Raw genomic sequence first — 20,330 nt, 5'->3', positions numbered from 1 at the left:
TTAAATATCCTTAACATTGTGAATCACTTTCCACACAACAGACTAAAATGACTAACAGATATGTGACAGTAAATTCAAAAGAATTCAGCTGTTCATTTCCTCATTGCTTTTGAGACTACAAACAAAAACCACAAACATACATGATGCTGGAGCATTCAGTTTGGCTGACATTGTTAGGAAATGTCATATTTATTTTGAAATAGAAGATATCATAATTAGTGAAAAGGCATAAAAAAAAAGAATTGGACACAGACTTGGAGGCAATAAACATGCTTATTTATCAGAATGTATGCTTATAGAGCATTGCCGCTGTCCTAGTATAAATCATTGTAGCAGCTTAACAGACACTTATCTGCGTCTTTCTTAGGGTGTGAATGAAATGATTATACTGAAAATCGTATGATGCCATTATTTGACACTTTGCTTCTTATATTGCGATGAATAGTGAAGTCAACGTTACAAATAGGAAAATATAGCCTTGAACTGAAAATTTCTTCTGATCCAGTTTTTTTTTTCCCCTGATATCCAAGATCTTTTCTTAAACCTCACTCCAAACTATGTAAAGAATGGAAATGACTAGATGTTATTTTGTCTGTTGTTGTAATCATATCTAATTTCAATTTTCAAGGCATGCCTAGGCAGAAAGACTGTACACTATACATTTATGGAAATGTCCATGAAAACAAAATATATGCTAATAGTTTTGGAAAAATACTAATTTTTAATGATTTTTAAAATTTTCTTTGGAATAAAAAAAGAAAGGCTATTGTAGTTTCATGTTTATACTTAAAGATATTGAACATTCTTTGCTCTGGGCCAAGATTTACTGTTTTATCTGATAGTAGTATCAATGGGCTATTCCACCATGATAAACTCCAACTGTAGCACTAATAGGTTTATAATGATTGCTTAAGCTTTACACTTTGTAGGAATTGGAAGCTTCACTCACCTTGCTCAAGTGGCTGGCTTTTAGTTGAAGTAGTTTTCATCTTCAGTGCCTCCCTAACAGACATGTCACAGCAGGAGCCTTTGTTAGTGTCTTGGTCACTGTCAGCCTGATCACTGTCCCCATGCCCGCTGTCCCTCAAGCTGGCTCTTTCTGGGTCCTTGAACGTGGAGCTACTGAAATACATATTTAAAAAAAAAAGAGAGAGTTGTATTTACTTGTTCCAATTTGAATTGTACTCTCTGGCAAAGCAATTTTGACAAGAATGCAAATGGGGAAGCCGAGAAAGTTATTTAATAGGCCTTACCTTTGAACAAACTGCTGCCTGCTGCCCATGTAATTGGGCTCTGCGGGAAAATTGTCTGTCTGTGAAAGAGAAGGAAAAAAATACGTATAGTTGTACACTGGACAAATCTCCTGCAGAGCAACAAGATTTCCTAGAGGAGAAATAATTAATAATTCAAAAAAATCCCTTAATCTTCAGATTTGTACATTTTAATTAAATTGGAAAATGCTGGCATGTAATTATGTACTCAGAACAATTAAATGATTCCGGTCCACAAATTACCTGCTAAAGTAAACAATGAGGCTATAATAAGTGGTATTCTCTGTCAGTAACCTGACAGATGACACTGTTTATGTTTTTTCATTAGTTAGATATTAATAACTGATGGTTATTAAAGAGGAAAGAAAAAATTACCCAATTTTTGCATATTACAAAAGTGAATTATTCAATAATGCTCACTTTTAACATAGTTACATCATCTTCTGGGATTCTGATGCCCTTATTGCTGAATACAATTTCATTTAAACTAGTACATTACTTCTGAATTACAAAAAATATAGTTTAAGAATCTTTCTGTTAGTGGTTTATGGGTCTTTTCTTTTAAATATTACTGGAACCAAATGCAAGCACTATGCATATGTTTGACTTTGTCTCTCTAGTTAATTCTCATCAGTATTAATAGCTGTTTCTGAAAAATAGGGGTTGCATGCACACAATAACATTAAATGATTGTTGTTGCCAAACATTCTTTTAAAAGAAGATATTTTATAAAGTCTGTGACTAGTGTATTTTTAGCAGTATGAGCTAAGTAACTGTAGAACAGGAGTATTTAGAGCATCCAGACTGACATGGAGTTCTGCCAAAGGGAACTGAATTCCCCTTGTATCATCAACTAGCGTTCTTTGGGAGAAAGAGAGAGAAAGAGACTGTATCTTTCATAAAACACCATATACTATACATTCAGACACATCACTTCTTCTTGCAGCTGACTTAGCGACAAAGCTTCTACTGTTTTCTGAAACACTTCATATCACGCCATTATGCTCTGCAGCAATGAGTTCAGGAACAGCATCTAGCGCATAAGTATCAGTAACACAGGGAGCACTCAATTAACGAAGCAGAAGGCCCAAGGTAAGGTTTAATGTTGCAGGACAAGTGTTTACATAAATGACTAGTCGCTTAAATATTTGTTTTCCCTATTCGCTCCCAACTTAATTTCTTAGGTTTGTTTGTTGTTATGTGCAACTGATGAAGATCCACTGTAATAAGAACGATTTGCTGCTGTTTGTAGGTTGTATGGGAAGTTTGGGAGAATGTGACCCTACATCTGAAATCTACTATTCTATGTTGGTTGCTGCAACCAACTATCAAACATCTATCATTCTCCCAGTATATGCAAAATAAACTTAGCTATATAACTTGTGGTGTGTTTTTTTAAACTACAGATTATTTGGGGGAAAAACTACATGCTCTCACCCACTAGTTAACGCAGAGTATTTATACTCTGGGTTTTTTCCCCCTTATTGCTTATTAACTCTTTGGCACAGACAGTTGGTACAGTATTACCAGGCATTTTGTATTAACATTTGAAGCAGTTTCAAATTTCAGATTTGGAATGCACCATACTGTGTATGTTGATTTTAAAATAATCTGATTTTGCACATGTGAGAGTTTACTTTTAAGATGTGTAGCAATGCAAATCATATGTCTGACAACAGAATCAGACTTTTACTCCTCTTTTTTCAAAATAAAATGTTTTAGATTCATGGCTCCAATTTATGGTTGTAGCCTCAAATCTTCACAGTGCTTTTCAAATATAGGGGTTTATATATGCATATAGCAACTGATTTTATTCAGATGTTAGAAGATAAAATGGATTTCTGCTGTGGGAAATATCATATTCTTAGGTATAACCTAAGAAAACGTAGTCTAGAGAAGTGGAACTTTGGAGTTATGGGTTCTAATCCCAGCTCTTTCATTGGCTTTTTGTGTGACCTTAGGCAAGCCTCTTAGGAACAGATTTTCAGAAGTGCTCAGTTCTCACTATTGAGGTTAGATTTTGAAAAGTGCTCACAGTAGGAGCTGTAGGGAGCTAAGCACTTTTGAAAACCCAGCCACTTAATTTAGATGCGTAAACAGATGCCGTTTGGTGCTTGGCCCTTTTGAAAACATGATCCTTAATATCTACTATCAAAAACAGCCTCTGTTAGCTTTTTATTTATATTAAGCTTGCTAGTTAACATGTAGGCTGTAATGTACATATAGCAATAAATATTACAATTTTTAAAATAGGCATTTAAAGGAATTAAAATAACAATTATGAAATGGAAGAAGGAAGATAAACTGTTAGAATATTTAAATACCTCATAACATATCACCAAAACAACCTCTGCTCCCATATCCCTGTTCAATCTCAGCCTATAGACCAGAAATGCTCTTATACTCATGCACCCTACACTATATACATTCTGAAAACAGCCTACCACTGCTCACAAATCACCGCTCATCCCACCCAGCATACTGTTCATAGCCAATAGAACCAACCACAGACTATTTTCTAGATCCCATTCGTCTCAACTATTATTAGCCAGAGACGCTAATCTCTTGTTCTTATCTATACTAATTAGACATTTGCCTCTTCCTAATCTCAACTATCTATTATGTTCAAGAGACCACCCAGAATCAACACTGCTCCCATCTATCGTTCCACTATGAGGCAAAAAGCTAGTTACTTCATCCAGTATATTTATAGCTCAATATAATTTCCCTTTTTATCTTCCTAAAGTCAAAGATGCTATCTTACAGATACAGTCCACATATTAAATTTAGCTCAATCCACCTTACATCTATTGTCCATGCCTCATAATACTCTGTTCAAACTTTCTATCTAGATTCTTGGAACGGCACCAATCATCACACCATCTTATCACAGAGCATATATATCCTCCCAAAGAATAATAACCAAATCACAACAGGCGATTTCTGCAAACTTCTCACCCTCCTTCTTCCGAGGCACTCAGGGTTATGATATTTTTAAAAAAACCCACAATTAATTTCCTTTCCTTCACCAAGGCTTGCACAATACTTACTTATATAAAGGAAGAGAGATAGAGTAGGTCTAGAATATATTACACTTTCATTTGTAATCCATGGGCCAGTGCCAATGGTATACCTCGGGAAAGGGTGTAGATGGCTTTTCTCCATCTTTCCCTTCCAATCCTGGGATCATCTGAAGGTATTTGATCACTGGTGCAAGACAAAACAAGCCATGTTACAGTGTTTTGTACTTGCCCCATAGCAGTATTGCCAGTATTCTTGGAACAATGTGCGTTCTGGCCACACACCCTTCAGTCTCCAATCCCAAGGGGATAGGAACATGGTGCATACAGTAGAATATACCAGATTTGTATGACCTAGTGATTTGCCTACTCCAGGGGAAACCCAGTTGACTGAGTGAGCTAGCTGTCTGCTTTCTGCTGCCAGAGAAGCACAGAGGAGCTGGGAGGGAAGAGTGGCGAAAGGATCTATAACTAACAGTTATAAAATGTCTAATGTTGTAGGTGTTATGGTGTAAAGCATAACCCTGCTAGATGCATGGCAGTTTGGTATTTGGCAGCAGAGTTAAAGTTGTTTTTTGAATATTAGATGTGATGTTTTATAAATGAACATCTATTCAAGAAGCTGTATGGAGTGAGTACTTGATTATTTACTTTCCATTTCCATTATTTTAATTTTTTATATAAATTAACATTCTTTGGAATACATACATTTGAATTTAAATGTTAAAGTGAATTTTAGCCGAAAATACTTTTTCTATGCCACGTTACAAGGGATAAGAAAAACAGGGTTCATAATGGAACCCTAACTGCAATCTTAACTATGGAGCTGCTACCATCAAAGTAAAGGTTAATGACCTGTAACTCAATAATAATTCGACTAATTTTCTTCATATTATACTTAGCAGAAAAACAAACAGTTGGGTGCCATCCTACAATAAGTCCATTGTTACAAAAGAACACACACAATTACTAGATAATCTATGTATAGTTGCAGAACTAAGTATAAAATCCTACTCCTTCAACTCCAGAAACATAGACTTTTACCACTTCTTGGAAACTCCCTACCAATGATGAGCTACAGCAGGGCACGCTTAGCTAGAGGGCAAAATTCTTACATACACTATCCTTACATACACTGTAACCATTACAATAAATACTAAACATTAAGCTTTGAGGCTGAGATTTTCAAAGGCACTTAAGGGAGTCAGGTTCCCAACTCACATTGATTTAAATGATTTGGGTGCCTAACTCACATCGGTTGCATTGACAATCCCAGCCTAAATGAGCAGACATTAAAAAAATTAAAAAATGTAACACTGATGAAAGCTGATATGAAACATTTTCACCAAACTTCATCTTAAATATTTTCAGCAGACTTATTAGTCATACCACTTTATACCACACCGCTGCAGTTCTAAGCAATGTATGGCTTTTGAAAAACCTACCACCAGCAAAAAGCATTTTGTTGCACTCTGACTACCCAAAACCTTTCTATGTTATTAGCTGCAGATCTTATTAGTGGCATACTGTATGCCCATATTCCTTGCTAACTTTTGAACTCATTTACATGGAACACACTCATTTATACAGTATAGGATAAGACCTCAAGTGCCACTGGTATCACACAACCAGAGTAACACAGTCAAACTTTAAGAATCAGTGGCATTACATCAGCAGAGAATTCAATCTTTTGTGTTTGGAGGAGAAGGAAGATAAAAGGGCAGGCAAACTACACCCCTATTAAACACTATTTATGATTTTAGGTGTTGCAATCTAAGCAGTTGCCTTGATCATTTTAATTCTTAGGAAATAATTTATTGGTCAGTTTTTGTCTGAACTAGATGTTGAAAGGATGTTCAAGAATCAGAACTGAACTGCCATTTATAATTATTAGAACTGTCCACAGAACCATTGCATAGTAGGGCCTAGTTGGGGCAGCCATGCTGGCTGCTAGGGAGGTGTTTTCTACACCAGATTCAAATATATTTGGGCAGAGAGGTGACTGCATTTTACATGTATTCTGTGATCAGGAATCCCCATATAAGGGGTGCTGGGCAACAGCTACTAATCTGAAGCCTGGAGCAGCCCATCCAAGGGGCTACACTAATGCACCTTGGTCTGCTCCCCCAATTGAACAGGCAGATAGCATTACCCACCTTCGCACCAAACCCCCCACATCAGCTTTTTAGCATCAGATTTTGGAGATTTTATTTGGAATTCAAGATGTTCACTGAGTAAAATTAACTAACACAGTGCATTAGACAGGGATCAAGCACGGTGATGATAAAGTACTGAAGAAGAACACACATACAAATTCTGCTATTAGTCATAAGAAATGCTGGCCGTATGGAATTTTAAATTGCATGCTGTGGTACACCCCTACCTATCCACATTCTGTGATACCAGCTTGGATCTGTGTACTCAGAAGAAATACATTTCAGTACACCAACATTGCATTTGCCTATTACTTACATATGGGGAACTCAGAATTCTCAATTTCCAAATTCACAACCATGTGACCCAGAAATTTGCATGTCCACTGGTTAGGTTCTACTGTTTAACTTTACAATGGCTACTGCTTACAAAAAGATTAATTTAAGAGAAAGGAAAGGAGGAAATTGAGATAATAAGAGGCTGAATATTAGGAACAACTTCCTAATGAGACCCACTAGAGAGGGATAGTCTCCTACAGAAAGATATGGAAGCCCCACCATTTGAAACATTTTAAACAAGACTGGATACAGCCCTAGATGATGTTGTATTACAGTGAACATTCCTCTAGTGGCAGGGGAGGATAGTCTTGCTGAGCTAAAAGGTCTCTCCCATTTTTAATTTTTGTTAATCCATGCAAGGGAAGAATGTGGGTACTGAAATGTACATTATTTGAAATGAAATGTTTTTAATGTTTTGTAGATGAAGAAGATTTCCACGATGGTTCTAGAGGTTTTGTTCTTTTGGGAAGATTCGCAGGAGAAAGGTACACCCTCTGGGATCCACTAAGTTTGCACGCATCCCACTATTCCGCAGCGGGACAACATAGGGCAACTTCATGATACCTGTGGAAATTTTCCCCTCCAGAGTCATTTCCCTTGGGTACTATGACAGAAGAGTATGATCTGGGTCCACGCTGGAAACATCAATATGTCCCTTACATAAATATTTAATTTCCAAAGGGGCCTGAACCTTGCCTCTTAATATTTGTGTGCACAAAATCCCACATCTCTGCATCCAAAGGTTTTTACTGGTGCAGATTTGGGTGTTTGTGCATGTGTAGAGCTTCCAAAATCACAGATGCAAATTTAAAAGCTGTTTTACAAAATCAGGCCCACTATTACACTGCAATTCTCCAGTCTGAAATCCACTATTGGTACATTTCTCATTAGCTTGCACAAAATGATTAGAAAATAAGACAGAAAATTCAAGCTTGCAACTTAACAGCTCCCTCCCTTGCAAAAATAAACGTCTGAAAACAACACAATTCCAGAAAATTTTAGAGAAACATGGTATTCAAGTATTCTTGACAAATTGTGCCCAGAAATAACTGTCATATTTAGAAGAAGATATATTCTAATATCTAAAAAAGAAGACAAACATTAATCAGATTTATGAATATTAGGCAACTAGAATATTCATAATCTTTCTCAGATTATGTCTCAGAATTACAAGAAGAAGCATGACAGCTGCAAAATGTGTGATTCAATGCAAGTCTATTTTATGTAGGTGTTCATACCTGAAACTACAATAAAACAAAATGTCTTTGCTGACTCTAACATCTTTTTAATTAAACATTAGCAGAAAATGAAATGGAACATCACTCCCCTTTATCAGACTGCCACTTAATATCTAATTCAAACATCTTTCAATTCTTTTTCTGAAAACCTTAATTCCAAGTATTTTCCACCCAATGAAACAGAGCTCTTACATACTTCGCAATCACTTTGCAAGACAAAAGAACTGTTTTCTGCCAAATCTAGTTTTGAAAGAACAGACAATTGTCTTGATTTTGTTAGAAACTGTTTATGTTCTACATGGTACAATTTTCCACAAAGAGAAAGAAAAGATTTCTTGGTAAATCTGCTGCTGAGTGTATTTACTTGGCCTGAAGACTTAGTTTTTTATTTCGGTATAAAAACCTTAAACCTCAGACCTTTACCATTAACAAAAGGTATTGGCCCAACAGCGAACAAAGAGTTGTACATAAATCAGTAATGAAGAATTTTACCTATTTGGAGGATAGAATTAAAAAGTGACACCATTCTAGACAAATCTAGGAACAATTGTCCTCTTATGTGCTGTGCTCTCATTTCCTTCTGGAATTGCACCACTGTGGTATATTTTATATTACATATATACATGGCTGGGAAGCTTCACACTTCTAAAATGTGGGTTTCCATATTAGAAAATGTGCAGTGTGCTTATATGATTTTTCCAATAACATATGACATTGTCCAAAAGCATATTTTCATTAAGAAAACACATGATAAACAAGGGCACATGTGAAGATTGTACCACCAGCCTCTGCTGTAGGGATACTGACTGCAGGTTCCTGGTATCATGCATTTCTTTTGCTTTTCTTTTGCCCAAAGGAAGAAGGATTCTTTTCAGGAAGCCATGGATTGCACATTCAAACCCATATACACGGAAAGCAGAGAACAAAAGAATGAGCGATATCCACCGCTCTCTACATCTGATATAATAAACTAGAGCATCACAGATTATCCTGGCCAAATCAGTCCCCAATCCATGTATTATTATTTATTTGCCAAGTTCTTCCAATGGTGTACTTGGCAATTCACCAAACAAAAAAGACGCAAGAATACTTGCCAGGTTTCCCCCTAGCCCTTGTAAAAAGGAAAAGTGAAAGATAGATGGGAAAGGGGATGGACGGATCCTGGCCAGATTAGCATCTGAAATAAAAGACACAAGAGAGAATGCAACCTCTCCATGATCAATTCTTCCCCCCTCAGAGGGAAAGCTCTTTCAGACTAACACATCCCTTTTTCTCCCCATCACTGCAAGAGGAGATACAAGAGACATCTAGCAGCCAAATCTCTCTCCACGAAAAAGAGAAGAACTGGGGAAAGGGTGACAACCTCACTTAGTCCATGACTCCTCTCCTACTAAAATGGCAATCAGAGGGAAGACTTTGAAGGTCCAGCTCTTGCTTCCCTTTGTGCATAATGGAGATTTTTTTTTCACTAGGAGGTCTTTCAGCCTCATTCACATGAGATGTGAACATCTGATGAGAACATAAACAAAGTGAAGGAAAAGCAGTAAGAAAATATTTATTTAATTGTAGTATGACTTCTTAAAATAAACTATTTTTTGGAGAAGGCACAAGAAATGCATATAGAAAGATGTGCCAAATACCACACTGTATAAAGAGCTCTGGCTGAAAATACAATAGCTCTGCCTCTGCTATTGCAGAGCAGAATCAATAAATAAACATAATGAAATTCATGACACATTATTACATTACTCTGTATTGCCTCTATTCATTTAAAAAAAAAAGATGAGCACATTTAAAATAATTCACAACATGTCAAATGCCTGTGAGCATTGCAGCTGAGACTGATGCTTTAAGAGGTATTTGTGAAGTTCTTATGAGGGGACTTGATATGACTTATATCAAAGTTAAGATGGCAGTATGGGAAACCAGAACAATAACTACTTCACTCTAGCCTGCTAGTATAGTTGTATCCAATATATTTTCACTTTTGACCAACGATATGTACTTACTAGAGCCACACTGTCAATAAAAACCACATTAAGAACCTTTGAAAGAGCTTCCCTGTCAATTAGGCTGCAGATGCATCCTATTGTTCTAGTTTTCCTGTCAATTTAATATACTGGATCATATTAACAGCACTGACTTGTCAATAATGTAGATCTGAATCCTATTAATAGAGTTATGCTGCCAATATAATCGGCTTTATATTTATCGAGCTCCCCAGTATTTGGAAAAGCTGTGAAATGGGATTATAAGGTTATGTTGTGTACATCTGTCTCTACACTATGTAAAATATTTCAGGAATTTGATCCCACCAGCTGAAGAAACACCTGTCTAATCATTTTTTCCCATCACATGAACTTCAGACAACAGAACAGCATACCATCACTGAGAGGATATTAAATCACGCTCACTTATCACAACACGTTTCCTGCTTGTTCTAAGTAACCCTGTAATTTTACAAGACACTCTACCTGTGTGCTACACATGTAGGAGAAGTGCTACGGGATGTGTGTGTGCTATCCCCCCTGCATGAGACAGCATCTGTGCTAGGAAAAATACAAGGAAGGCTATGAAACTAAGCATGCTTTAGGAATGAATACCTGAAGCGCTATGTCATTTCAGTGCTTATTTAGCCTCTGTGTCATGCTGTATAATCTTGGTGTGATTGGAACTTGTAAGTATAATTTTAGTGTAACATGGACCCCTGGAAATAATTAATAAGAGGTAGTAGTTCGTGCATAAAATAACAGTGAAAAGTTCAGCAAGCCTCCTATTTAACAGAAGCCTTAATGAAGTTGAACATTAGTTGCTTTTAACCACATTCATATTAAATAACTACTTTGACTGGATTAGCAGAATATACAACAGACCATTAAAACCTGATTATAATTTTTTTTGTTAAAACTGCACAAAAATAATTGCATTAAAATGTACTGGACATTGCTCTTATCAAATTAACTCTGACTTGAAAATATGGATTTAAAAATTATAGTCCAAAATGACAGTTAAAGGTCAATGAATCAAGTTTCCAATTACATTTTCTGGTAGCAGATGGGTGCAATGAAACCTAATGATTGAATCTGAAATGCTTTAACGGATCTTTTATCTATGGCTCTCACTATGTTGAATCTACCTTAGCATTCCAAACAAGATGTTATGTTTACTACAACTAACTGACTCAGCTACAATTAAATGACTAGATGATATCTGCACCACCTTATCACTGTATCAGTTTGCTCCAGGACTAGTGAATCACAAGCAAGAAGAGATAATACATCTTTGATATCAAATTTGATACCAACGCCATCCTGATTTACTTATTAAATGTTAACACTGAAAGTTAAACCAATTAAAATTATATACAAGCTGACAAAAGCAAGGATATTAAAAGTTAAGTAGACAGTCCAAGTATTTTTGCATAATTAAAAAAATATTCTTCTTCCTCTCCCCCTGTTTGCAACCCTCCCTTGGAACTATGAAAACCATCTCTTTATCTTTTGACATTTTTCTTTCTACCATGCACACTGGTTTTACAATGCTCATGAATGCTGAGCTGGGGGCATTTTATTTTTAATTTTGAGTGAAATCCCAACGTTCTTACTCAAACTTCCACTTGAGCAAGCAAATACTTCAGGAATTGTCCTATTCTTACTGTTATTGTTTTCCTTTTTTTACAAGCACTGAACACGTTTTCTAGGGGGAAAAAATCTATAAAAGCAACAGTATATGGTGGGGGGGGGTAGATCAAAATGTGTCCTTTTATTGGTATACTATCCTGAACTCACAGTATACTGATGGGGGGGAAACAGAGACATTCTGTTTTGAACGTCTTAGCTTTATTCAGTTTGTTTCAACACCTTAATTTGCTGTTTATATAGTCTGGGGCTGCTCCCTTTCCATCTAAAGATAATGGCAAAATTCACATCAAGCCTTATCCAAAGCCCACTAAAATAAACTGATGTTTTTTTCCACTGTCTTCAGTGTGCTTTGGATCAGCCCTTTACTTCAGCTGAAGCAGAACTGAGTACTTACATCGGGATTATATTCCCACATACATATAAACTGAATGCTGCAGAAAGTTGCAAAGGCGCAGGAAAAAGATTACAATGGGCTCTTATGTGAAATGATGGGTGAAGGAACTCCTGTACAGTATGTTCCACCTCCCCATATACACTTGCAGATGCCCTTCTACACAGACACATGGTTGGGGTTCAGTGGGTTTTTGCGGGTGATGATAGGGAATGGTGAATGACCAAGAGAGCAGACCCTGTATATGACATGTTCTACTTCAAACCCAGCAGATTTCCAAATGCAAATCTGCACAGGTGTTAGTACTCTGACTCCATGCTTTGTGTCCAGGGGAAGTCTATGATATAGTATAATTTTAGAGCCATGCTGCTAGGGGCAGAGGACACAAATGAGCAGGGCATTGGACCTGCCTGTCGGTGCGATACTTATGAAATATACAGAGGCAGATCTGCATTTTCCCACAGTTCTTTCAGTTGCCTTCTTCTTTAAATTGGTGCCCTTCACCTGCTTCTGATACTTTAGGAGTTGCTAAAGAGCTTTCAGAATATTTTCCTCTTTTGAAGATTTTCTTAGAGCCAGTCAGAAATTAAACCTTTAATTTTATTTAATTCTTCACTGAAGGCCATGAACTCTACATTTACTTCTGTCTGGGTTACTATTTATTTAGGTTCATGTAACTATTTATTTCAACATTTTAAAGTTGTTATTCATGTACGTTGGTTCATGGATATGATGGTCTATTCTCATGTAGATATAATTATCACGAACTAGCACTAGTTAGAGTCACATCCTCTGTATATGGAAACAGCTGGAGAACTGAAAACTGAAACTACAATGAAGGAACACCAAACTATCGAATCTGATGACATCATATGCCTGTGTGACGTACATCTGCAGTTGTAAAATTTTGTGATGTTGCTTTATTATCTATGACATAAGATAAATAATTTAGGCCTGCACAAATTTAACAAGAGGTTATGTCCTTAAATAGATGTTTGAACTATTACAGTCATGTATCTTCACATAAGCACTGCCTCTCTCCCTGTAATACATTGCCACAGTTGTGGAGGCTTTGAAGCTAGAGCTGCTTGGTAAAGTAGAGAGAGGACAGCTGAAAAGGTATTCTCTGTAAGGAGCCTGGGATTCTGGAATGCCCTCCTGCCCCATTCCAAAATAGCATGGATTTTTGTCAACTTGTCAATGAGCTGCTGGGCCCATTTTTTTCACCTGGGGATGGGAGACTGATGTACAGGCCAATATATGTGATTGTTAATATCTGATTATAAGCAGCTGCTTGGTAGGAGGGTGAGTTGACTGAACTGGTGGTTTGATTTTATAATCTTATTTAAATGGCAAGGCACTCAGAGCCATCATATGGATGCTTTAATCAAGAATAAATAAATCAATTGATATTGTGGTGTGATGTATAAACCTATTTTTTCCCCATGGATTTTCAATTAATGGGCTGTAAAGGCTCTAAGGAAGCCATTCCAACCTGCTGTGTTTGTGACAATGCTCAAGTCAAAAAAATGCCCATACAATCAGTTGAGAGTACTGAAACAAACAATTCTTTTGTCAAAAAAATCCCAAATCACAACAGCAACAATGAAAAATAAAATCAAACACGTGAATGTAAAGAAAATGGACACATTAAGGGTTCCTTAAATTGCTCTCTTTGAACACTAATAAGGCACTAATCCATAACACAGGCTAGTGCTGCTCCCTGCAGGTGGACTCATGAGCCCATGTGCAGCCACACTGACTTCAACAAGGGCTCGATTTGGAGGCAAGAGTTCATCTGTGCAAAGCTGTGTACAGGCTATGAGCCTAACCACCCAATCTTGAAAATACCTATGCACACAAGTAACTTTACTCAGGTAAGTAAAGTTCATTAGGACTTGAATAAGACTACTCACATGAGTAACTCCGGTGGATGTTTCAGGATCTGGTCCTGGTGGCCCACAGACATTCCACTCTAAAGAAACATGGAAGTTTGTCTGCCATTGTGGACAAAACAAAAAATCCTATTTGAAACCATCAATATTTTCTGCAATCCTAAAGGCAATATGTGGCCCTTCAGTTCACACACTATTACATCAATTTTACTATATGACTCTGAGAATGATCCAGCTATTGTACTAAAACTAAACTTGTTTGTTAAAATCTGGTCAGGGATAAAATAATAACATATATCCCAGTCCTGTTTCTACTGAAGTAAACTTTACTGGCAAAACTCCTATCAGTTTCCCATGCAAGCAGAATTGGGTTCTCACTCCTTGCCTGAGACCTTATATGTCAAGTTTCAATTTGGAGAGAATTTTTTATGGCAGTGCTATAGAGCCCTATTTCTAGAGATTTATAATGGAAGTGCTGAGTTAACCTTAACCACAACATTACGAACAGTACCAATGTAATAAGCAGACTATACCAAACTACTAGCAACCTTAAAAATTCACAAGGAACTGACAGACCCTGGCAAGAATTAATCTGCCATTTTCACATATCTGCCCAAGGGAGGTATTGTAATTGCAAAAATTTACTCTTAGACTGCTGAGACGCATAGTAATTATGTTTCTTTTTTTAATAGAAATAGCCACAGGTGGTAACAAATTGGGTTTTAAGATAGGGAACTGGGCATGTATTCTAACCCAAATTACTATGTAATTGTCTTGATTATAAAATACTGTCGAAAACCTATTGCTCAAAATTTAAATCAGAACAAACAGTCTCCTTTAAATGTATTCTCTCCTCCTCTTGCTACTCAGCATGGGTACCCATTTCTTCATTTATTGGAATCAGCAAGACAAACACAACTGCAAGCAATCCATAATAGATCTTTGCCAATACCAGCCAAAATTCCTGCAGCTTGCATTTGTTTAACCGTAGCAGTTTTAACTTCTTGTTTTAATTTCATTCAAGGATAAACAGTAGCCTTACAGATCAGGTCAAGATTTGGAAAGCTAGCCACTAATTATTAGGATTGTTCTGCCAAAAATCAAAGTGCAGGGGATGCGGGGAAGATGCTAGTGTATAATTTTTAAATGAGCTGAACTTAAAAGTTCTATTCAAGATTCTGGAAGCAGAAACACACATTTAAAATTGCTTACTTTACTTCTGAAGAAATCTTTATTTCATGACAGTCACATTATTGTGTTAATGAGATGTATACTGTTGAAGAGACTTCATATATAATGGGTGGTCAATGAATAAATAATAAAGCAAATCCATCCTGTTAGTTTTAGCACTATTCAATATTCTATTCTGCCAGGCCTGCAAAGAAGTTACAGGTGACTTAAACAGATAGAATACATTTATGGACTTACATAAAGAGAGGACTATACTTCAAAAGAAACATAAAACATTTTTTTCCCCCTTTTCTACACACTGCCTACATAGTTGACTGATTTGTTCCTTACCTTGAAGCTATGGCGATGCAAATTACCGTGTGTTTTTTAATACCTAATGCTGTTAATAGAACCGATTGAGTGCTGATTACTTCACATTCCACATGATTTATACCTCCTCCTCATCATTATTCTCAATACTGAAGGTTGATAGTTGAATACACAGTTTTAAGCAGGATGTTTAACTGCAACTATGCAGTAGAAAGGGAGGCCCTTCCTTCATTACACTTTTGCCCCAGGAAAACATGACAACAGAATCTGCCTCTAAACCTGTTGCTTTCTCCTTTGTTGCAAGAGGGTAAAGACTGACAACATCTTCTCCAGGACTGCTTAACAGTTCTTTACAGGTCATGTAATACATACAAAAAAGCCATTAAAAGTGCATTAACTAACATTCTTTTCCATTCAAGCTGTAGATATCTCTTTTTGAAACACATTCCATCCTCTTCTCTACCACACACACACACACACACACACGCACACTTATTTTGTTTGAAGTGTGGCCTAGATACTGAACCAGTTTCTGAGGTTTTCGTGATTGCCATTTTTAAAGCTTTTAAATCCACTATTTCCCAAGCACTCCAAATTCCACTATATTCTTATTGTAATCTGATCCAGTGAAATGATGAAGAGATCAGTAAAGAACACACTGGGTACTTTACAGCTGTGGCTGGATAATCTTGCTCATGATCATCAAAGCAGGATTGTTTTATGATCTTCAAATCTGCATATCAAATTACACAAGTGTATGCAAAACAGCAAAAACTATCAAATATTCAGTCATCAGGATTATCTCAATAGAGCACTAGAGAGTGCAGTTTGAGGGAAAGTGAAATGAACAGCTTTTGCAGCTTGGATTCAATTTTGGAAGATGCCACAGGGAGGGATGCTGATAATAAAGAATCACAAATTCTGGGCCCAATTCTACATATATTGACACACGAGCAACTTCACACACAAGTGATCCCATTTAATTTGATGGATCTATTCCACTGGTGGGCAACCTGCGGCCTGCATGTGGCCTGTCATGGTAATCCGCTGCTGGGCCACCAGTCTGTTTACATTTGCACGGCCGCCTGCAGCTCCCAGTGGCTGGGAACGGCGAACCACGGCCACTGGGAGCTACGGGTGGCCGTGCAAATGTAAACAAACTGTCTGGCAGCCCAGCAGAAGTTTACCCTGATGAGCCATGTGCGGTGGGCCGCAGGTTGCCCACCACTGATCTATTCTCATGAGTTAAAACACTTTGCTGAATAAGTATTTTCAGAATCAGGCCTTTTGACCTGTAATACCAGTGCAGTTGTTCTATTTAAGAAGTTGTCATATCTAAGGAGGTTAGTTTTCACAGGTCTTGGAGTTAATCATAAACAGATTAAGGGCATGATCCTGATCCACTAAATTAATGAAAAAACTCTCATAACTTTCAGAGTAGCAGCCGTGTTAGTCTGTATCCGCAAAAAGAAAAGGAGGACTTGTGGCACTTTAGAGACTAACAAATTTATTTGAGCATAAGCTTTGTGCAAGTAGGATCCAAGTGTTTAATTTGGGGTGCAGTAAAAAAGCTATAAAAGACCATTTAAGTTAACAATCTTTGTGTTTTAGAGTTTTATGGCAACTCTCTTCTAAATTAAATGACCTTTGCAGTTTTATACAATTAAACTTCTGGCAGTTATGACAGTTCCTAATGCAATTCTGTGTACTCTTGCTCAGTTTTTATTGAATTGTAGCCACAACAATTCTATCCATAAGTGGTTGCTTAGCAATCAGTAATGATCCAGGCAGAAATATAATAAGTAAAGATATTGACTGACATACTCTGTGTTTGAGTCACGATGTTCATTGAAAAACAAAAAACACTAAGAATGAAAGTTGAAAACAAAATGTATAAATAAAAGACTAAGTATTATTGCTTTTAGGAACAAATTATTATACACACACTACAAAATGTGATTCAAGTCAGTTAAATATAAAGATCCTTAGCTATTATTAAAAATACATTAAAATCCTTCAAAATGTTGATGAAGCCATTATTTACCTTTTGTTTTTAATTCAATTGTCAAGTGTGTTCTGAATGGTTTTAAAAACAGTATATATCTACAACGCAAGGAAGAGTTTATAGCTTTGAAGACTTGAAATTGATTTTTAATGCAGCAGCTTTCAAACACTACAAAGGCTGCTCTTCACTGATAAAGACAGTAAACAAGAAATAGTCCTTTAAATGTTCCCTTTAATGTTTTTCTTTAATTAAAAATCAATCAAAAACATTGCAAGTTTTTAAAAATGCTTCAGGTTTTTGACACACAATGTGTTCAAAATAAAATGGAAACTTATGATTTGTTACTTTTGTTTACTTGTGCTATTTTATATTTTCTTTGCTTTGTAAACATTGGTAATCAAGAAATAAAAAAAACACATAAAAGTAGTTTATCACTGATCACAGCTATTTTTATTGAATCGAAACATAACAAAAATAAGATAAAACTAGATGTTATAAAGCTACTGAAGCAAAATGCTTTTAATACTTTTAAATTATTTTAATGTATTCCTTTCCTTTAATCAGACCAAAGCCTATTTATGTAGATTAGTTACATCTAGAGTCTCATTTATCCAACCTGTATTTATCCTTTGATCACAAAGCTTGTTAACTTAAATGGTCTTTTATTGTTATGATTCGTTTTCCCATAATTATGCAGTTTAACTGCCTGATTTTTTTTGAATAAATATATGCAAACGCGCCAATCATATTCAGCAGTGTTATGCTAGATGCTCAATGAACTGTAAGAGTCATTTCAATACAATAAAACTGTCTGGAAGTGTTCCAGGGCAAGGATTGCAAATACCAGTAATCATAGTGTCACTGGGACTAGAACAAGCAAATCTAAGTGTGTCATACATATATCAATACATTGTCTGAAACACTGTCTGAAACTAATTTCACATGTCTATCACTGAAAGAATTTACAATTAATCGATAAGATGTGCTATCCACATAGCTGAAATTCTGCATTTATATTTTCTAACAATTCTCTCTTTTTACACTTAAAAGTCTGCTGTCCCATGCATTGAAGACTGTAGCACACAGTCACAGAGCACACTGATGTCATTAAAGCCTTTTGTATTAAAGATAATTTATTTTAAGTAATCAGAGGACATCTCCTTTACTACAATAAATTGACAGTACATCAGCATAGGACTGATTAACTTTAGAGCTGAAAAAAGAGACATCCTCTAACTGAAAGTAAGTGACAGATGAACTGATCTTTATACTGTCCTTTTGCACAGGTAGCAACACTAACTGGTTGAAGCAATTCACCAACAGAAATAGATGCTTCTGTTGTGACCTTAATAAAGCATGAACTGTATGCTGCAGCCTCTGGGATTTATATATAAAATATATTTGTGTTTGGGAAGGTTATATAAAGCACTGCCTAATATCCTAATTAACAGGTGTATATGTATAAATTTGCTTACTCTTCAGTGTAAATACTTAACAGTGGAAATTTTATACAAAATGCTTAATGCTGGCAGAATGCGTGCAATACTGAGTCCCATCACTTCAGAACTACGAGAAAGCCAGATCTACTAGTTTCTCCCTCTTCCTAACTAAAAAAACAAAATGGTCCTTACTCTCAAAAATGATATTTTCCCCCAAAAAGATGTTGCCAGGCTCTCCCTGGAGCATTTTCCTGTCCACGTAAGAATCTGCATTCTCATGAGAGGCAGATTTCACTCATTCCCTATCTTTTGGTACCCTCTCATCATGAATTTTACCACCTCTGTTTGTACAATGTAAGCACTGATATGACTGAAAATATAAAGTCCTCAAGCTACTTTCTGGGGAAAAAAAATATGTCCAAAGTATTCTCTTCCGACCTCCTGACATCAAAATACTGCTTCTGTACTAGTAGAGATAAAAAAGGAACTGTGTTTCTGCTCTGGTCAACAAATCATAGTTTAAAGATCCTTTCATGGAAATTCTTAACTGTTGCACAATATTTTTTCCTTTCATCTAACATAGACAGATACTCCTCAAACCTGAAGAGTTTGTTACCTCCAAAAAGCAACACAGCTATGGGTGTTCTTTTGTTTATTTTCAAGGCTTCTGACAAGTGAAATAGACTGACATGGATTTGTGTAATACTGCCTGAAGGGTTTGGTACAACATTTTTACTTTTGCAACAGAATTAAGGGAAAGAGATGGTTAAGTGTGGCTTTTTTAAAATATAAAGGTGAAAAATTACAAAGTGTCTAAAATTCACTCAGGGGGAGAAAGTGGCTATAAAGAGAAACTGGAGCTTCTTCATATTTTTAAAAAAAAACCTCAAGAACTGATTTAGGGTCCACTTTTGCGATCCTTAATCAAGTAAAACTCCATTCATTTTCATTAATGTTTTGCCTGAGTAGCAACGGCAAGATTTGGTCTATACTTGATTATTTGCAGGTGAGAGCTGCAAATACTTTAAATTTACATAGTGAAAATTTTCCACAGAGCTATATTTACCACATTTTAAAAATAATAGAATATTGTATATATGGTTTAAAACAAATACAAATATTTGTTTATATAATATAGTAGCAAAAAGTGTTCTTTATGAATAGTTCAAAGGGAGTCTTAGATATCTCTGACCTTTATATCACTATAATTATTAATTAATGAATTATTACTATATTATTTTCAACTCCAAACCATAAATTTGGACATTTAAATTATTTTTAAAAAGTTAGATTGAAATCTCCCCAATTCTTCATTAGAAAAGGATTCTGCACCATCGTGCACAGGCTGGTCCCATTATATCTATCTATCTATATATACACATATTATGTATATATGAGCAACTTTCCACATCTGCTATGACAGACGATTTTTATGACT

The 20,330-nt window shown here is 36.1% G+C and overlaps 1 protein-coding gene across 1 annotated transcript in view; it reads right to left on the bottom strand.

Moving 5' to 3' along the window:
• PCDH17 (protocadherin 17) overlaps window positions 1–20,330 on the bottom strand; it is a 102,204-nt gene that overhangs the window by 72,448 nt on the left and 9,426 nt on the right. Inside the window, exons 2-3 of the mRNA XM_077806844.1 lie at window positions 1,254–1,312; window positions 950–1,122 (exon numbers count right to left, since the gene is read on the bottom strand). Of these exons, the coding sequence (XP_077662970.1) occupies window positions 950–1,122; window positions 1,254–1,312 (232 nt within the window). The remainder of the gene's footprint in view (window positions 1–949; window positions 1,123–1,253; window positions 1,313–20,330) is intronic.

The sequence above is a fragment of the Eretmochelys imbricata genome, chromosome 1 (assembly GCF_965152235.1).
Source record: "Eretmochelys imbricata isolate rEreImb1 chromosome 1, rEreImb1.hap1, whole genome shotgun sequence".
Taxonomy (NCBI): domain Eukaryota; kingdom Metazoa; phylum Chordata; order Testudines; family Cheloniidae; genus Eretmochelys; species Eretmochelys imbricata.
The sequence above is the reverse complement of the archived record's forward strand: the minus strand, read 5'-3'. Positions and strand labels throughout refer to the sequence as shown.